Source organism: Heloderma suspectum, chromosome 9 (genome assembly GCF_057233095.1).
Source record: "Heloderma suspectum isolate Gila_16-S chromosome 9, 16-S_ref, whole genome shotgun sequence".
Lineage (NCBI taxonomy): Eukaryota > Metazoa > Chordata > Lepidosauria > Squamata > Helodermatidae > Heloderma > Heloderma suspectum.
The window spans coordinates 2,618,935-2,635,572 of record NC_139466.1 but is presented as its reverse complement, the minus strand read 5'-3'; the positions used below and the strand labels follow the sequence as shown (position 1 = coordinate 2,635,572).

Here is a 16,638-nt window from a genome sequence, read left to right as displayed (position 1 = left end):
TTTTGGTTTTCTTTTACCTCTGCTAAAAAGAATGTTTTATGTTGCATTTTATTGTTTCTGTTGTTGTATTATTGTATTTTGTTTTTGGATACTGTATTTTATTCTTTGCTGCTGTGAGCCACTCAGAGAGCAATAGATGATCATATAGATTCAGAAAGAAATAAAAAACAACTATTCCAACACATTACTAACCTAGTCAGTAAACTCCTGGCACTGACAATACAAGTCCTTACACCAATACGAAAGGCACAAACTGAACTTGTTTTTTCTAGGCTTCACAATTACAAAGGAAAGGAGAAAAACTGCAGCCAGTTTTTGCTAAGCACTTTAAAACTAGAGTGAATCTCTGGATGCATTTGTCCAGTGGAAAGAAATGGTACTTCTTTACTCTGCATGGATCTCTCCACAACCCTCTTCTTTGGCCTCTATACACACAGTCCTCAGACTTCTGAGTCACAGAAGCACTGAAACAAAGAATTAGTATGCAAAGCTATGCATTTTTAGCTTTGTTTACCAAATATTTAGGCCAGCTATTTCTAATGCATAGCTTGCAGAATTTTATCAGAGAGCTAGCTTCAGACTCTTTTGGTTCTCTTGATGCTAGATCAGCCTTCCCCAACCTTGTGCTTACCAGATGTTTGGGACTTCAACTACCATCAGCCCCAGCCAGCATGCCCAATTGTCAGGAATACTGGGCGTTGTAGTCCAAAGTATGTGGAGGGCACTACATTGAGGAAGGCTGCCCTAGATAAATATTCACTGCTTTGTGCAACTGAAAGTTATTTTTAGAATTTCTTGGCTTCTTTATCCATATGGTCCAGGCTGATATTTCCTGGCAACTTTATTTATAGCATTTATGTGCTGCCTTTCCTCCAAGAAACTCAAGGTAGTTCACCCAGTCTCCCTTTCTCTTCACAACAATCCTGTGAATGTTTGTCTGAGAGAGAGAGAGAGAGACTGGTCCAAGCTCACCCAATCAGCTTCATGGCTGAGAATTAATTTGAGCCTAGACTTCCTCAATCCAGCACTCTAACTGCTACCAATAAGACCCCATTTCCCAAAGCATATTAACACTGGGAAATAATATAGTTTGGTCAAGTCAGCTTCTAAAACAATATATTTACATGGCTGCAGGAAAAGTTGCACATATTTAAAAAGTAGAGACGCTTGTCCAACATTGCAGGGGATTCCATGAAAAGGCATCGATCCAAGCTTGAAAATATCACTACCACTCATGTTCTGGTCAGCATGTTCTTGTATCATTAGCTGTGTTTATCCTCATTAGCTTCCTGCTGACCATGCAGGGCTTTAAAGCTCTATTACAGAATCCAAGAGAATAATAATTGATTACTGGAACTTTCAATCAATGAACACAAATGTTAATGGTTACACACTGCAGAAATGGCATATACTTTGTCCTAGCTTGATTACCCTCATCAATCCTATGTCCTAGCCATATACCACCATAGCTGGTAGATACAATTGGGTCCGAAGTAAGCAGAACAGGAAACCAGAGGTTAAGCAATTATTTTAATCTGGGCTGATATGAGACAAGAGTTTCCCCTCAGAAACACCCCGTTCCCTAGGAGGGACCAGAGGTGCTTGCATCCTCACCAAAACCTTCCCTGAAGTCCTGCAGCAACAGCATCCACAGCTCAGCAGGGACAAAGTGTTCAGAAAATTTTAAAAAGCAGCTCCCAAAGAAGCCTACTGCTGTCTAGTTTCCAAATTTACAATCTTAAGGCAAGAGTGACCGTCTATATTCTGGCACATAGTATTTTTTGTAGCGTGAATTACTCATCTGTACTCAGCAGAAATGGTATAGCCAAGAAAAGGGTGGAGAAGAAAGCAGGTTTAATATTAACCACAGCCTCTTATTGGTAGCACAGCAATTCCATCAACCAAACAGATCACCACTGGAGGTAGATCCAGCTCACGCATCAAGCTCCGTTCTTGCAAGTGCCATATAAAACTGGACAGACTTCTGGCCATTAGCCTTCAAGAACAGCATCGAGAGGCTGTGATCCAAGAGGAGCTCTTGGGCTCATTAATATATGCTGGCAGCCCTGAGCTTGACCTTTCAGAGTCTCAGCTATTTAAAGGCCCCCATCGAGCCACAGAAAAGGGCTCCAAACTCCACACTCCATTCAAAACAGTGAACAGAAACCTAAGTGTTCATTCTGCTTTCAAGCTCTGCCAATTGCAGGTGTTTACCTTCCAGTCCCAGGGGCAGAGTGCAGTGTCTGTCCAATGAACTTCCTAAGATCTAGTGGTAGCAGCATTCAGGAAACAGGGCAAGCAGAAAAAGGTAACAATATAACCTCAAGGATACTGTAATGTGACTGAAGAGATTAGATATAAAGAAGTACATGACAGGGTTATGGATTCAGAATCTCTCTCTGAGCAAGAGCTGTCAGCCACATAGACAAGTAGTAAGAGCCTTGTTTCTAAGGGGCGGGGGGAGAATGAGGCATGACATACAGAGAGAAGTAGCCTGCACCTAGTTTGGCCTTTGGCTATAGTATGTTGGTCAACAGGTAACACCATCAAGGGTAATTCTGAAGTCATAATTACCCTCCTTCATTCATCCTTGAGGTACTACTGTTACAAGCATATAGCGTTGCAAGCATTTTACCTTAACAGCTACAAAGTCTACTTCACATTCCAAACTCCCACACAGGCAACTAAATCTGAGGCAGGAAGGCTTATAAACACCTTTACACGCATAGTGCCCCTTGCATCTATTACTAAGAACCAGAAGCCACAAAAAACACTAGCGGCACCCTGAGGAGGAAAACCTGAGGAGGAAGACAGGGGAGGGCTGTGTCTCAGTGGCACATGCTTTGCATGCAGAAGTCCCAAGGTTCAATCGCCGATATCTCCAGGAAGGGCTGGAAAAATTTCTGTATCAAGCCTTACAGAGTTCCTACTAGTCAGTATCAACAATACTGAGCTAGATCGACCAACGATCTGACTCAGTATAAGACTCCTATGCGTCTATGGCCTAACCTATGAGGGGCTACAATCTAGCTGCATCTGCAGACACATCTGAGCCAGGATGATTTCCTCCGAGACTTAATGTGGCCCAGAGATTCAGAAGCAGTGTCACATGGAACATCTTGTCTGTGGGAAACTTGTTTACATCTTTGCTTCTCCCTAGTAACCCTTGTTTATTTGATTGTATTTTAAACATAAACATAAGCAGCCTCAAAACCTTGAGTTAGTAGGTGGTGTTAAAATACTCCAAATAAATAAAATGCAGGTGCTGGAATCCCAGCACAGAGGGACCATTAACCCTCCCAAACAACATTAAGACCTGGAGGAAAAATGGCCCTGCAACCTCTCTTAATGAGACAAACTTATTCTTTACCCAGTGATTTCATGGACAGCAATACTAGCTTGCCTCTACCATGATCTGCTCTTGACCTAGGAAGTATCTTCATGCTTCTGAAAGTTCAAAATGAGTTCAAGAACCTGGGTGTCATTACTCCTGGGTGTAATCTGTCCCAGCCAGGAGGAATCTGTTTATTCCAAGTCCTACTTAGATCTTCAATGCCTCAGATTCCCCGAACTCAGAATGCTTTGGAATCTGTGGGGCTATTACGTACATCTTTACCCCAACACTTGTTCTATGAGCCTGATACTAATGGCATTCAATACAATCCCACATGATTTTGTGTTTGCGCAAGCCCAACCCCCACTCTCCTACAGGATTTGTTTCTATGGTAAACCCAGCTAGTAAGAGAAGCAGTTGCCATATTAACCTCCAATTGGCTGCAAAGCTCTAGCATTCGACTGAGCACCAAGCTGCATTTGTCACTAGCCCATGAATGTTTCACGACAGGCAGGAATCTAGCATCCCACACTAACCACAACAGTTCACTCAGCTAACCCAAGTTGATGGTGAGGTACATTTTGACTAGGGGGATTAGTCTCTTCTTCCTTTCTGCAGCTACCACCATTTCAGCTGCAGGCTGCACACAGGCCTGAGAGTGTACAGAGCAAGAATCTCCTACCTCTGGTACATCATTTCAGTGACAATGCATGAAACGGATTGCCCACTGCCATGGACTCTGACTATACTCTGACTTTCTCCAAAGGCAGAACTGTCAATCGGCCTCACACTGTTTTCTATGATAGCAGCAAAGAATAAATGAAGCATCTTCCTGAAATAACTGCAAGCTTCAGTAAGAGTACAGGATCGAACAAGTACTAAGCATATGATAGTTCAGCCATTAAGTACAAGATCCAACAACTATCCATCATGACTATTCCTGACCAGCAAATCTCCAAGCAATAAGCTTCTGGAGCCCGTTACAGGGAGCATGTCACCCCCTTGTTACAATAGCTTCACTGGCTACTAGTCTGTTCCACAGCCCTGTTCAAACTGCTGGCTATGATTGATAAAGCCCTATACAACTTGAGATCAGACTAACTGAAAGATCACCTTCTCCTATATAAGCCTTCTTTCAGTCCCACCACCATCGAAAGCTCATTTGCTGGGAACCTGAGAGAGGGCCTTCTTGGTTGCCACCCAGACTCTGGAACTCCCTGCTGAGGGAGGCTAGGTTGGCTCCCTCTCTGTTACGCTTCCACCAGCAGGCAAACACTTCTTTATTCTGGCAGGCCTTTGGCATGTCAGCTGGTCTGTCACTGAAGGTTTTTTTTTAATTGGTTGGGTGCTGTCTATTTTTCCATTGTTGGGTTTTTAATTGTGTTTTCATAGATCTGTTTTTAAGTTATGTTTTAAGATTGTTTTATTCTATATTAAAAAGTTGATTAGGCCTGTACTAGGCTAACCAAAAGATCACAAAAAACATGTACGTTTTAAAGATCTCTTCATCAGGCAAGATGTTATAAAAAAGCATGTTTGGGGTTGGTGGAGAATAGGGGAGGGGAAAAAAGAAAAAAACTGACTTGATGATGAAGTCACAAAGTCTGCATGTTCCGAGTCTGAAGATGAAGTGGGGCAGAAGGGGTCTGCAGCCATTCAAAGTAGGCTGTGCAGGGCATGTGATGTTACAAGACTGGCCCTGCTAAAAGGGGCCAGTGTGCTTCACCCAAAATGGAAACACCTAACTGGAGAATTTTATATTTCCAAAATGGGGGATTCAACATTTTTCCTTTCCTGGTTCCCAGCAATCCTAGGGGCCGCGATGTAATACATGCTTTGCATGGAGAAGGTCCTAGGTTCAATCCCCAGCATCTCCAAGTAAGGCTAGGAAAAAATCCTGCCTGAAACCCTGAAAAGCTGTTGCCGGTCCATGTCAACAATACTGGACTAGATGGATCAATGATCTGATTCATCATAAAGCAGCTTTCTATGTTCCTATGTTGAATGCTCCCTGTAATCCCATCTTTCTATTCTACCATCAGCAATTATCCCAATCTCTTCTTGAAGGCTCCTCTTGTTAATATTTTTAATTTGAGTGCTTACAGAAGTGTTGGCACTCTAAACTGCTGTGGAAACACAATACCACATAACTGCAGGAAGGACATTCAGATCTTTGCTATAAGTGCCTTTTAAAGCTGCCAACTTTGATTTAACCACCCAGCTAGCCCTTAGCCACAAAGCCCTTCTACCTTGAAGTAATGAACAATTCCACAAGCTCAGAAGTCTGCCTCATACATTCATGGCCATCACAGAGGCTTTTTAGTTTTAGACAGAATTCCACTAGCCCAAACACTCCATGCTGGCAGCAGTATAACTGAAGAAGGCTCTGAACAGCAACTCATTTGCATACCTTGACGCTCTTCAGATATTGCTGGCTTTTCTCAGAAGCCTCTGATGCTGTTCTCTTCAGTATGACATTAAAAATAACAAAACTTTTTTCTACACGGAGCCTAGGTACTAATGGAACTGTCATTTATACATATAACACAGTTCAATAAGGCCATGCATTGCAAAGCCCAGTGGCATTTCTGATATTTAGCCAGCAGCTGCTGTTAAATCTCCAACTCCATTTTTGCTCAATACGAGTGCCCAACCCACACTGTGGCTCAGGTTACTTTGCTAAATCTCACTTTGCAAACGGAACCTGAAATACAGGAGTACAAACCAACTTCCCTTTCTACATTGACAGGCAATACATAACACAGACTACACAAAAGTAACTGAAGGCTGTGATTGGAGGCACTTCCCTGCACAGGTTATGTACCTCCCTTACCAGGTATGTTTGCTGCTCTGGCGGAGTTTCTTCCACACCCTTCTCTCAAGGGAAGCGTAGAAGAACAGAAAAGGCTTGTAAAATGACAAAGACCAAGTAGCAGTGTACAGAAAACCTTCCTATGGAAAAAATATACATAAAACAAGGACAGGAAGAAGACACCTGTGACAAAGTAGGTGAGGCTGTATCAGGCAACACCTCTGGTGTGCACCATTTAACCCCCGGAATGCTTCAGTAGCTAACTAAGTACAGTCATTGGCCAGTGACATAGAAAGCCCAGAGACAGTAAATCCCAACTGTTCAAGTTTTTCCACAAACACTATCTGGATTAGTCACCTTGGCAGCTGCCACTCAGCCTAGTACAGCCAGCTCTGACTGCCTCTCCCCCCACTGGTTTGTGGTGAGATTAGAGACAAAGATCTGTTACTTTAAAAATGATGTTGAATTAACAGTGTTTGGAGTAAGATTTCTCCCAACCATCAAGCACAACTTCATTTTTTGTACCATTACGGACATCCTCCTTGGCCATCAGCAAGTTCCTCCTCTTTGGCCACTAACACAGGGCTGTCAGTTTCTATCATGACGTACTGCACAAGTAATTACACAGCAAACAACCTTCGTACTCCTGAAGCATACTGCTTTCTCACCAAAGCTTTGATTAAATGCAAGTAGCCAGTAACTAGGGCTCTGGTTACCATACTCCACACCCTATTCCAAGCCAGTTCTTGGGAGTATTGCAACCAAACATCTCTCAGAGCCACTGAATATTCTTTCCAAAAGGAAAGACTGCATAACAACAAAAAATCCATCATGGGAATGGCAAGATGACTATTAAAACACCATGCAAAGCCCCAGAATTTACCCCCAAATCTGTATCAACTGCAAACACCCCAGGCCTGCCCGCCCCAGTATCACCCTTGGATACACTCATCCCAAATGCATGGGGAGGGCTCCCCAAAAGAAGGGGCGATCTGTTAGCTTTGCCTTCATGTGCACTGCATGGCTTGAGCTGGGCAGAGGATAAAGAAGTGGTTTCTTACAACACAAGAGATGCTCACTGTGGGCTATTCACAGCCACAGATGTCCCCTCATTCAACTCATTGGCTTTGAGAACTACTTCCAAACATCCGGCTGAACATCAGGAAAACTTCCTGACTGTTAGGGCAATACGGCAATGGAACCAATTCCCTAGGGAGGCAGTGGGCTCTCCCACACTGGAGGCATTCAAGATGAGGCTGGAGAGCCATCTGTCAGGGATGCTCTGACTTGGATTCCTGCATTGAGCAGGGGGTTGGACTCGATGGCCTTGTAGGCCCCTTCCAATCCTACTATTCCATGATTCTATAAAAGACAGCTCTGTGCTAGCAGAATCTTTGCTAAGAGTAGAGGTCCCCATTGCTATTGGTCGGCACTGGACTTCCTTAGAGAGGAGCTCTTTGAACTCCCGCATCTTCCACTGGTCACTGATAAGGCCCTAAAACCTTCCCTCCCTCCGCTGCACCACACATGCAATCATATGCAGACAGGTGTCCCAAGCAGAGATGGGAAAAGTGAATGGAGAACCCCACACAGGCCCAGGCAAGAGAGCCAAGCCTCTGCTGCAAGAGAAGACCCTTCCCCAGGAGTCACCAACTGGCACAATTAAAAACTAAGAATCACATTAATTGTTAGTACGACCACTGTGGCAGTACATCACTAACCAGTGTGGGGTAAGAACATAAGAAGAGCCATGCTGGATCAGACCAAGGTCCATCTAGTTCTGTATTCTGTTCACACAGTGGCTGACCAGCTGTCGATGGGAAACCCACGAACAGGACATGCATGCAAGCGTACCCTCCTGCCCATCCCCAGCAACTGGTGTACACAGACATACTGCTTCTGATACTGGAGGTACCATAGAGCCATCAGACTACTAGCCATTGATAGTCTCCTCCTCCAGGAATTTGTTTAACCCCCTTTTAATCCATCCAAATTGTTGGCTGCCACTACATCTTGTGGCAGTGAGTTCCACGGTTTAACTCTGTGCTGTGTGAAGAAGTGCTTCCTTTTATCTGTCCTAATTCTCTCACCAATCTGCTTCATTCAATAACCCCAGCTTCTAACATTATGAAAGAGGAAGAAAAACTTTTCTCTATTCACTTTCTCCACACCGTGCATAGTTTTATAAACGCCATTCATCTCTCCACTTTATTTGCCTGCTTTCTAAACAAAAAACTGCCAAACGTTATAGCGTACTGGGCCAGTCGCAGCACCCTGCTAGTGCCCGTTCCCCTCCCGCTTAGCCTACCTCACAGGGCTGCTGTAACGGAAACACTGAGGGAAGAACCCCGCGTGCCCCCTCGAGCCCCTTGGAAGGAAGGTGGGACGAATGTGCAAAAGAATCGTCTTGCCGCGTAATTATAAGCGATGAAGCACCCGAGTCGGCGAATGCGCCCCACCCCCCGGGGGCCAGCCCTCGCCGCGGCGTCCTTCCACACACCCCGCCGCCCCCCGCGAAGAGGCGCCCAGCCAGAGAGGAGGCGCCCGCTTGACTCCCCCGGAGGAGCCGCGGGGGGAGCGGGCTGCGGGGCAACTCGGGGGCCTCTTGCGCGCCGCGGGGGGCCGCCGGCCCCACAGCTACGAGCCCCTCCGCATGCCACGGGGCGGGCGGGCGGGCCGTCGCTCGCTCCTCCTCCTCCGGGCCATTCTGCGGGGGCTCCTCGCGGGGGAGAGCCTGCCCCCACCCTCTTACTCCCTCCGGCGGAGAGGAGCGCGGGCCCGCGCCCCCCGCGCCTCACCTGCCCCGGCGCCCGCCCGGGTCCGCGGCAGCTCCGCCCGCCCTCCTCACACAAAGCGGAGTCGCCCGCGCGGGCGGGAACGCCGCGACCCCGCCTCCGCAGCTGGCCCTGTCCAATCGTAAACAGCCCTCCCCCCGCCCAATCGTGATTCGTGCTCCCTCAGCCAAGGCCCGCCCCCATGTCCCACCTCGGCCCAATCGCCACCCGCGGTCTCTCATCTAAGGACCGGCCTTCTAGAATTGCCTCCGGCCAATCGTCGCCCGCGCTGCCCCCCTCTCCCTCCCTCCCTCCCTCCCTCCCTCCCGCACGCACGCTCGCTCGCTCGCTCGCTCGCAGACGCCGCCCCACCCCAGTCCGGACTTCTTTCAATCGCCGCCCTGGCCACAGTCCCGCCTCCTATGCGCCGCCCGCCGCCTAATGCTGCGTCCCCGCCCTCCTGTTGGCGCCGCCCCAGCCACTGAGGCTTCCACCGTCAATCCGTATTCTTCCTCCAATCGTCGCCCGCGCCTATCTGCCATTAACGCTGCAGTTCCCTCTCACAAACCAACCAGAATCTCCCTCATTTGCCTACAAAGCCACGCCTCCCGCTCTTCCCCGACCCCGCCACCGAAATACTCCAAGCACCAACGCGTGTTAATAGGTGCAGACGAGACGGAGGGGGGAGGGGCTGTGCTACAGGTCAGGCAAAATGCAACAGGGCCAGTTTTGCCCAGCATCAAGGTGCAGCCCAGGGTGTTGGAAGAAAATGGCAACTCTGGTCTCCTCTCTTTGAGACACTCAGACGTGACCAACTGTCGCCCATACAAAGAAGAGGCCGACACCCTCCTAGCCTGTAACAGGAACAAGCAAGCAAGACTCTCATCATGGCTATTAATAAAGTCCTACAGAACTTATAATGTAAAGTGCTTCACAGTCCAGCACGGAGGCAGCGTACCCCTACCCCCGTATGAATAAGATTTTTGTCTTAGGGTGGCCATGGGCCCTCTGTTACAGGGACAGTTCTCTATTTGAAGGGCTGTCCAGTCCAAAGCTCGGCCTTGAAGCTGCCCATCAACCGCACCGGGACAGCAGACAGAGCAAGGCACACAGGTCACCTGGTGATAGCCTTCCACACTATGGTGAGATGTACTGTATTTCTACTTACATTATAATGAACTATTTCTAAGTTTGTATCTATATGTATAAATTAGCATATGCATATTTTATGCAAATTGATGCCCTTCCAACAATTGATGCCATTCCAACAATAAAAACTAAACAGCAAGGGGTTGCAAAATACCAGCAAGCATATGGTTGAGAATCAACCCTATAGGGCCCAGCCTTCCCCAGTCTGGTGCCCTCCTACAAATCCCAGCATCCCCTAGCCAGCCACAGCTGTAGAGTGGGGAAGGCTGCTATATGGCCAAGGAAGTTCTACAGATAGAGGTTCCAGGGCCAGGGATGAACCCACAGCCCCACTCCTCGCAGGACTCAGGCACTGCTGTATAGTGCAACACTTTTGCACAGCGCAATCATTCTCTTTTTCGCACATACACTTCACGCATCCTCCAAGGGAGGAAGGGTGGGGATGTGTTCCAAGCAGCAACAGGATGCTTGATAGGGGAGCAGGACCATGACAGGAGGAAGCCTCAGAGTTCCTGACAAGGACAAAGCAGCAGCGGATGATGATAAGAAGCAAGGCAGCAATGTCATTCAGCAGCACCAATCCTGCAGTGCTGCGTCATAAATCAATCTTACTCTGAGCCTAGGCAGAGTGGCTAAGTCAAACCTCACATCCCTGCTGCCTGCTGAAGGGGCAAATCCAGCCGGATCCTGTTTCTGACAAGCACCAGACATGCAAAGGCTCTGGCAAGAGCTCATAAAAGTGGCTAAGCTGTCCTCCAACCTGCCTGCAAGAACAGGCCTGGCCTGGCCTGCAGAGACGGTGGCTCCCGCCTTTAGCTCCCCCAGTCCACAACTCAGCCCCTGCCTGCCCTTCTTGCCCACCATCGTCTGGAAGGCCAGCCTCTCAGCACTGCAGCCAAACCTGTACTGCCACCGACCCAGAACACAAGGAAAGATCCTGGTGGGGGGGGGAGCTCCCAGTGGGAAAGGTGCAAGTGAGTTTCCTACCTTCAGGCCTGTACTGGGCTACAATGGTGACCGTCTGCCCAGCCCTCTTCAGTGCTGCCGCCGCTTGCTCATGTGTCGCATTCCGGAGATTGACGCCGTTCACCTGGGCAAACAGACCCCACCCGTCAGCTCACCTTGAGAAGGAAAGCCGGTGCCACCTGCCTCCCCTACGATGGCATTTATCTCCCAGCATGCAACACCCGCCAACAGCCCCACAGCAATGGTCTCGATTCCCCGTTGCTGCAAGCCCCGGTCTCTCCTGGCCCAAACACTGGAGAAAGTGGCGTCACACGCCTGGGTGTCAAATGCCAAAAGCTTTTCAGGAAGCAAAAGCCCGACCTGACCGAATGGAGCCGCTTCTTCCTGGAGGCGGGGTGTCCAGACTGCTCGCACCATCGGAGCTTTTAAGGGGCGAGCATTATGCTTCAGGGCCCCGCACACAGGTTCCATTTATGCTCAAGCTAGAAGATTCAGCTCTTTTCTCTCTCTCTCCTGAAGAGGAAGCTTGCTTGCTTGCTAGCTTCCACCACTCTGGGCTGGGCTAACTAACCCAGACCGGTCTGGTGAGCTGCTCTGTGTGGGCAAAGCAGGTTAACACCTTAGTGCCTGAGGCAGAAACTCCCCGATCCTAGAGAAGGAATGGAGGATGGGCTGGATGAGGGGAGACAACACTTGCACCTGCTTGAAGCCAGATTCAGAGGGCTTAGCTGCAACTCTCTCTGGACGCCAGGGAAATACGGAGACCTTGGCTGCAGGCAAGGTGGGCAAAGGAGCCCACCCCTGCCCCCCACAAAGGAGGCTCTGACACAACACCAAGCCTCTCCCCATCTGGTGCCCTCCCAATGTATTGGACTACAACTCCCATCACGTTGGCCATGCTGGCTGAGAATGATAGGAGTTGCACTGGCAGAGCACCAGGCTAGAGGAGAGTGCAATGCCCGGAATGGGCTGTCCCACTCACCGAGAGGATTCGGTCTCCGCGACGCAGCTCCCCGCTCAGGTCAGCAGGGCCGCCCGCCAGGATGAAGGAGACAAAGATGCCCTCGCCGTCCTCGCCTCCCACAATGTTGAAGCCCAAGCCCGTGGAGCCCTTGTGCAACGTGATCTTCCGAGGCTCCCTGGAAGGACAGCAGGAAAACATAAGGAGGCCGTCCCCAGGCACAGCTGGGGCAGAGCAGGGGTCTGTCTGTGTTATCCCCCTTCCAGCATTACACACGATTGAATATTTATTTATTGCTTTTCATTGTATTTGGCACAGTTTTGTATTGGTTTTATCTTGTATGCCGGGTTGGGAGGATTCACTTAAATCACTCAAAATACATAAAATAAATAAACCCATATGGTGGGCACCCATGCCCGCTGGACTGCTCTCTCATAACAAACAGAACAGATGCCATCATGACTTACATTTTGGAGCGGACATAATTTCCCAACACAGGGAATGAACTTGGGAGTGCCAGAAATAAGACAAGAAGCTTGCTACACAAATAGGCAAGTTTGCACCTTACGCAAACCAGATCCCATCTCTTTGTCTTGATCGGAGTCTTATGCATGCTCAAGTGGGACTCAGATATAGATCCAGCCCCATGATCCAGCAGTTTGGGCAGTTGTGCTATGTGCACTCCCCAGTTCTTTGCAAGGTAACCCCACTTCTGCGCCAAGAAAATGTTAATTCAGTGTACGTGATGCAAATTTGCATATATATATTCTGCTGCTGATCACAGGGAGGAGCAGAGAAGAGGCTACATCTACGCTCAGGTGCATGGCAGGTGAGAGGGAATAGCTGGCGAATGGTTGCAGGGAAGAATTCCCTTATGTGCCAAAGACAAGGTGGGGAGAGGCTGTGGCGCCTCCGTTTTGGGGGAAAAAACCCTTCACTGACGGCCTATAAGTGAGTTTGAAAGACACCTGCTACCCTCCTGAGCCCCTTCCACCACCCTTGAAGGGAACAAAGAGAAAGCAACACACGACGAACAGGTCAGGGATGACCGAATGCTCCTTGTGGCCTGCAACACAACGAAGACCAACCCTAATGAACCCTTGAGGTGACACAAAACCCATTCCTCCTTCCTCACAGAGCTGGAAGCCCTCTCCCCACTGTTCACTAGCCCTGCCTTTTTCCTCCTCTGGCCAACTGAGGATGCAGGAGGGAAAGAGGGAGGAACCTAAAAATGCCCCACAAGACACTAATTTGCATAAATTTGCATACATTGATTTATGTCTATATATGCAAATATAAAAATAATTAGTAAGATTCATTTAAACTTCATAGGAGGCAAATCCAGCCAATTCATGTCTCATCCAAATCACTGAAATAAAGTAAAATTCTTCAATTAATTTGCACCTTGCTTCAGATCATCCCAAATCAATGGGAAAAGTTTTTTTCTTCTAAGCTTAAGTGCCATGCCGTGAGGGGGGGGTTGCAGCATGTGGGAGGGTGAGAGTTAACCCTTCCCTCTCCAGCTGCAATCCCCTTTGAAAACTGCCGACTGCATGACAATTAAGCTGAAGAAAAAAACAGCCTTCCATTGGCACCAGTGGACACTCGGGGCTCTGGTGAACATACAGGGGGCCAGGCCCTACTGGGCCAGGCCTAACAACGCCTCAGGCTCTTAGGAGCTCTGCATTTTTGAAGCCCTGCTCACCCAAACCCTCCCTGCAGGTGCCCAACCGTGGGCTGGAAGAGGCAGTTCTCTTTGAGAGGAGTCCCATGCCCCCAAACTATCCTACCCCCCCAGGGGCTGGTAGCAGAGGCTTGTGCCAGATCCCCCTTGCCAACCCAGCGAGGGACATTGCAGATCCTCACCCCAAGACCAAGCTCTGAGGGGGAAGTCACAGTACCTGAGCCCTCTTTTGTGCATGGGAGCGGAGTGCAGCCGGGAGGGGCGCCTCCCGCACGCCATAGAGGACGAGACGTTGACGGTGATCATGGTGGCAGCTTCTCTCTGTGCTCGACGACAATGGAAGGGGCCAAGCAGCTTGCATTTTATCTGGACCTCTCGGCCCCCTCTGCCCCTGCCACCTCGCCTCACCGCGGCCCGTGCAGGAGCCGTCTTTGAAAGGTTGAGATGAAGCAGACGCCAGGCAGATGGTGTTGGGAGAAGGCCTGCCAGGAACAGGCCTTAACCCCTCCCTGCCCAACAGCCCTTATGCCGCGGAGAGGACGGGACAGGTCAAAAACAGACCTTTGGGAAACTTCTTGTCTGGGGCCCGCCACAGCTGGGAAACCAAGCCAGCTGGGAATGATGGGAGTTGTAGTCTGACAGATCTGGAGGGCACCAGGTTGGGGAAGGCCAGTCTAAATTCTTACGTGCCAGGCAAACACAGGGGTAGGGAACCTTTTTGGGCCGTGGGCACATGTCACAACTGGAGAAAATGTCCTGAGCCCCACCACAAAATAGCTGCTGTGGGAGGCATGGCAAAAGACAAGTAACCTGCCCAAAAGCCTAAACATAAAGCAGAAGTGGGGGTCTGACCCCCACACACTAAACCGCTCCCTTGAGTCCCCAGTTTTCAGCACCAACAGAAATCTATTTTACAGCAGTCCCAGCTCCGGGTAAGAAAACTAATTTAAATAATTTTTTTTAAGTGGGTGGGGTACGGCCCTTTGATAGGCACCAAGAAAGGTGCCTGGGGGCGCCACGTTGCCCACCCCTTCTAGGCCGGGTGGCTGGATGCAGGAGCCACCTTGCCAGCCACCCATGAAGTCAAGCCTGCCGAGGATCTGATGTGGCTCCACGTCCGCTCACATGCAGAACTGCTGGTCCAGCAGGCAAGAAGGGGCATCGATCCAAGCCGGCCCCTTGGATTCTCACATTCTTGGGCTCAAGGTCTTCAGTTCCCCCCACCCCTCCAAGCAGCAATCCAGATTCTGTTTCCTGCTGCCGCAGGCTCTTTGGGGTCATTACATGGTGCAAGTCCCTCCTCTTGCTAGCCCTCACTCTGGATCCCCCAAAAGTCCCCCAATGCCCTCATGTGGCCACTGACTGCCACTGCTGTGCAACAGTGTGGCTATGGAAGAATGAAGGGATCTGGAGTCACACAGGTGATACTCTCATGTTTTCAGGGCTTGTCTCCCAAGGAACACGTGACCTCATTCTCCTCATTTAAGCCTTAACACTGAGCTGTTCCTGATCGCCTTCCCACTTCCTCCATGGCCTCCTGCACCCCTCCCTATTGTCCGTCCCTGGCTTCTCCGTTTCCCCATAGCCCTTGTTTCATCCATCTCTTGTGGATAGCAAACTACTCTGGGTTTGAGGCCGTGTCCCTTCTGGGCGCCATACCGCACCTAGCACATAGCAGGACTATATGAAATGTTAACTAACTGTATCTTTGTTATTGTAAAACTGTTTGGATCTTTCTGGGAAAAGCAATATATAAGTATTTCAAGAAATTGAATAATTTCACCCCTCTCACAAACATCATTCTACTTCACAGGTATATAGTGTCTTCCTAAGTCTGCAAAGTGTTTTCAAACGGATCGTCACAGTAATCCCTAAAACCAATCAGGTAACGAAGGTCAGTATTAGAAGGCCCCAATTCAAAAATCACATAATTGGCTGCATTTCAGATTCAGTACCCCACACACCCTTGATCTGTAATATGGGGGTGACAGTACCAGCCTACCTTGCAGGCTGCTTGGAAGGAAGGCTGCCTTAATGTATGTGAAGTACTTTGAGCACTAAACACTAAGTATTAGTATCATCCCCGTATTATGAATGTGGGGCTGAGAAGGTCTACCAGTGCTTAAGGGGGTGGGCTTCAGTGTCTTGCCCTCCCCATGACTAACAGAAGTAGAAAAATATGTAGCTTTGCCTGATTTGCTTAATGTGTGCAACTTGCAGAACCCAGTTTTTCTTGGTGCAGTATTCTGGTTTCCTTTTTTTTTTTTTTTTTAAATCACAGAGTATACCGAGCCCTGCCTAGGATCCTTGGATTTGCAGGGAGGGGGGCTATTCAGCAATTCAACAGGACCCCCTCCTATAAGACCCCAGACCACCCCCACCCACAGTCCTTCCTCCTAGCTGCTTGCAGCCAGGTGTGGCCCAGGCCAGCCAGAGAGAGGCACGTGCACCGAAGGCTGTCCGAGTGCCAGACAATGGGAGAGGCAGTGCGAGAGTGGAGACCCACGTATGGGGCACGCAACTGCACACCACCTTTGCTGCCAAACCAGCCAGGACTCAATGGCCCTGCATAGCCATCAAGAGGAACCCAGGCAGGCAATTCTTCCCAATTCCTCTGGCAACAAACTCCCAACTTCGAGGAAAGGAGGTGTGCGTTTGGCATCATTGCTCACCTGGTGAAATCCTCATCACTGATCATATGGCGTGGCACGGGTGAGTAGCGGGCAGGCGTGACCTGTGGTGGAGTGGGGTAGGCCGGCTTGCTCTCCATGCCTCCTAGGTAGCCCAGGCCAGGGTTATGGCTTATGTGGTTGTCGGCCAAGGCAGAGAAAGCTACAGAGACAAAGTCATGGGATCCTGAGGCAGGGGTGAACAGCTAAAGGACAGGCCCCGGTATCCCACACAGTACCCTAACCTTCTCCCTCCTGCCCGTACAGAAGAACGTATGAAGAGCCATGC

General features: G+C 49.3%; 1 protein-coding gene across 8 annotated transcripts in view; it reads right to left on the bottom strand.

The window, feature by feature from the left end:
* Positions 1 to 16,638, bottom strand: part of DLG3 (discs large MAGUK scaffold protein 3) — a 78,479-nt gene that overhangs the window by 19,325 nt on the left and 42,516 nt on the right. For all 8 annotated transcript variants that reach the window (XM_084813515.1, XM_084813511.1, XM_084813514.1 and 5 more), the window contains 3 exons: positions 16,353 to 16,512; positions 12,018 to 12,174; positions 11,057 to 11,159 (listed from right to left, as the gene is read on the bottom strand). In XM_084813515.1, the coding sequence (XP_084669641.1) occupies positions 11,057 to 11,159; positions 12,018 to 12,174; positions 16,353 to 16,512 (420 nt within the window). The remainder of the gene's footprint in view (positions 1 to 11,056; positions 11,160 to 12,017; positions 12,175 to 16,352; positions 16,513 to 16,638) is intronic.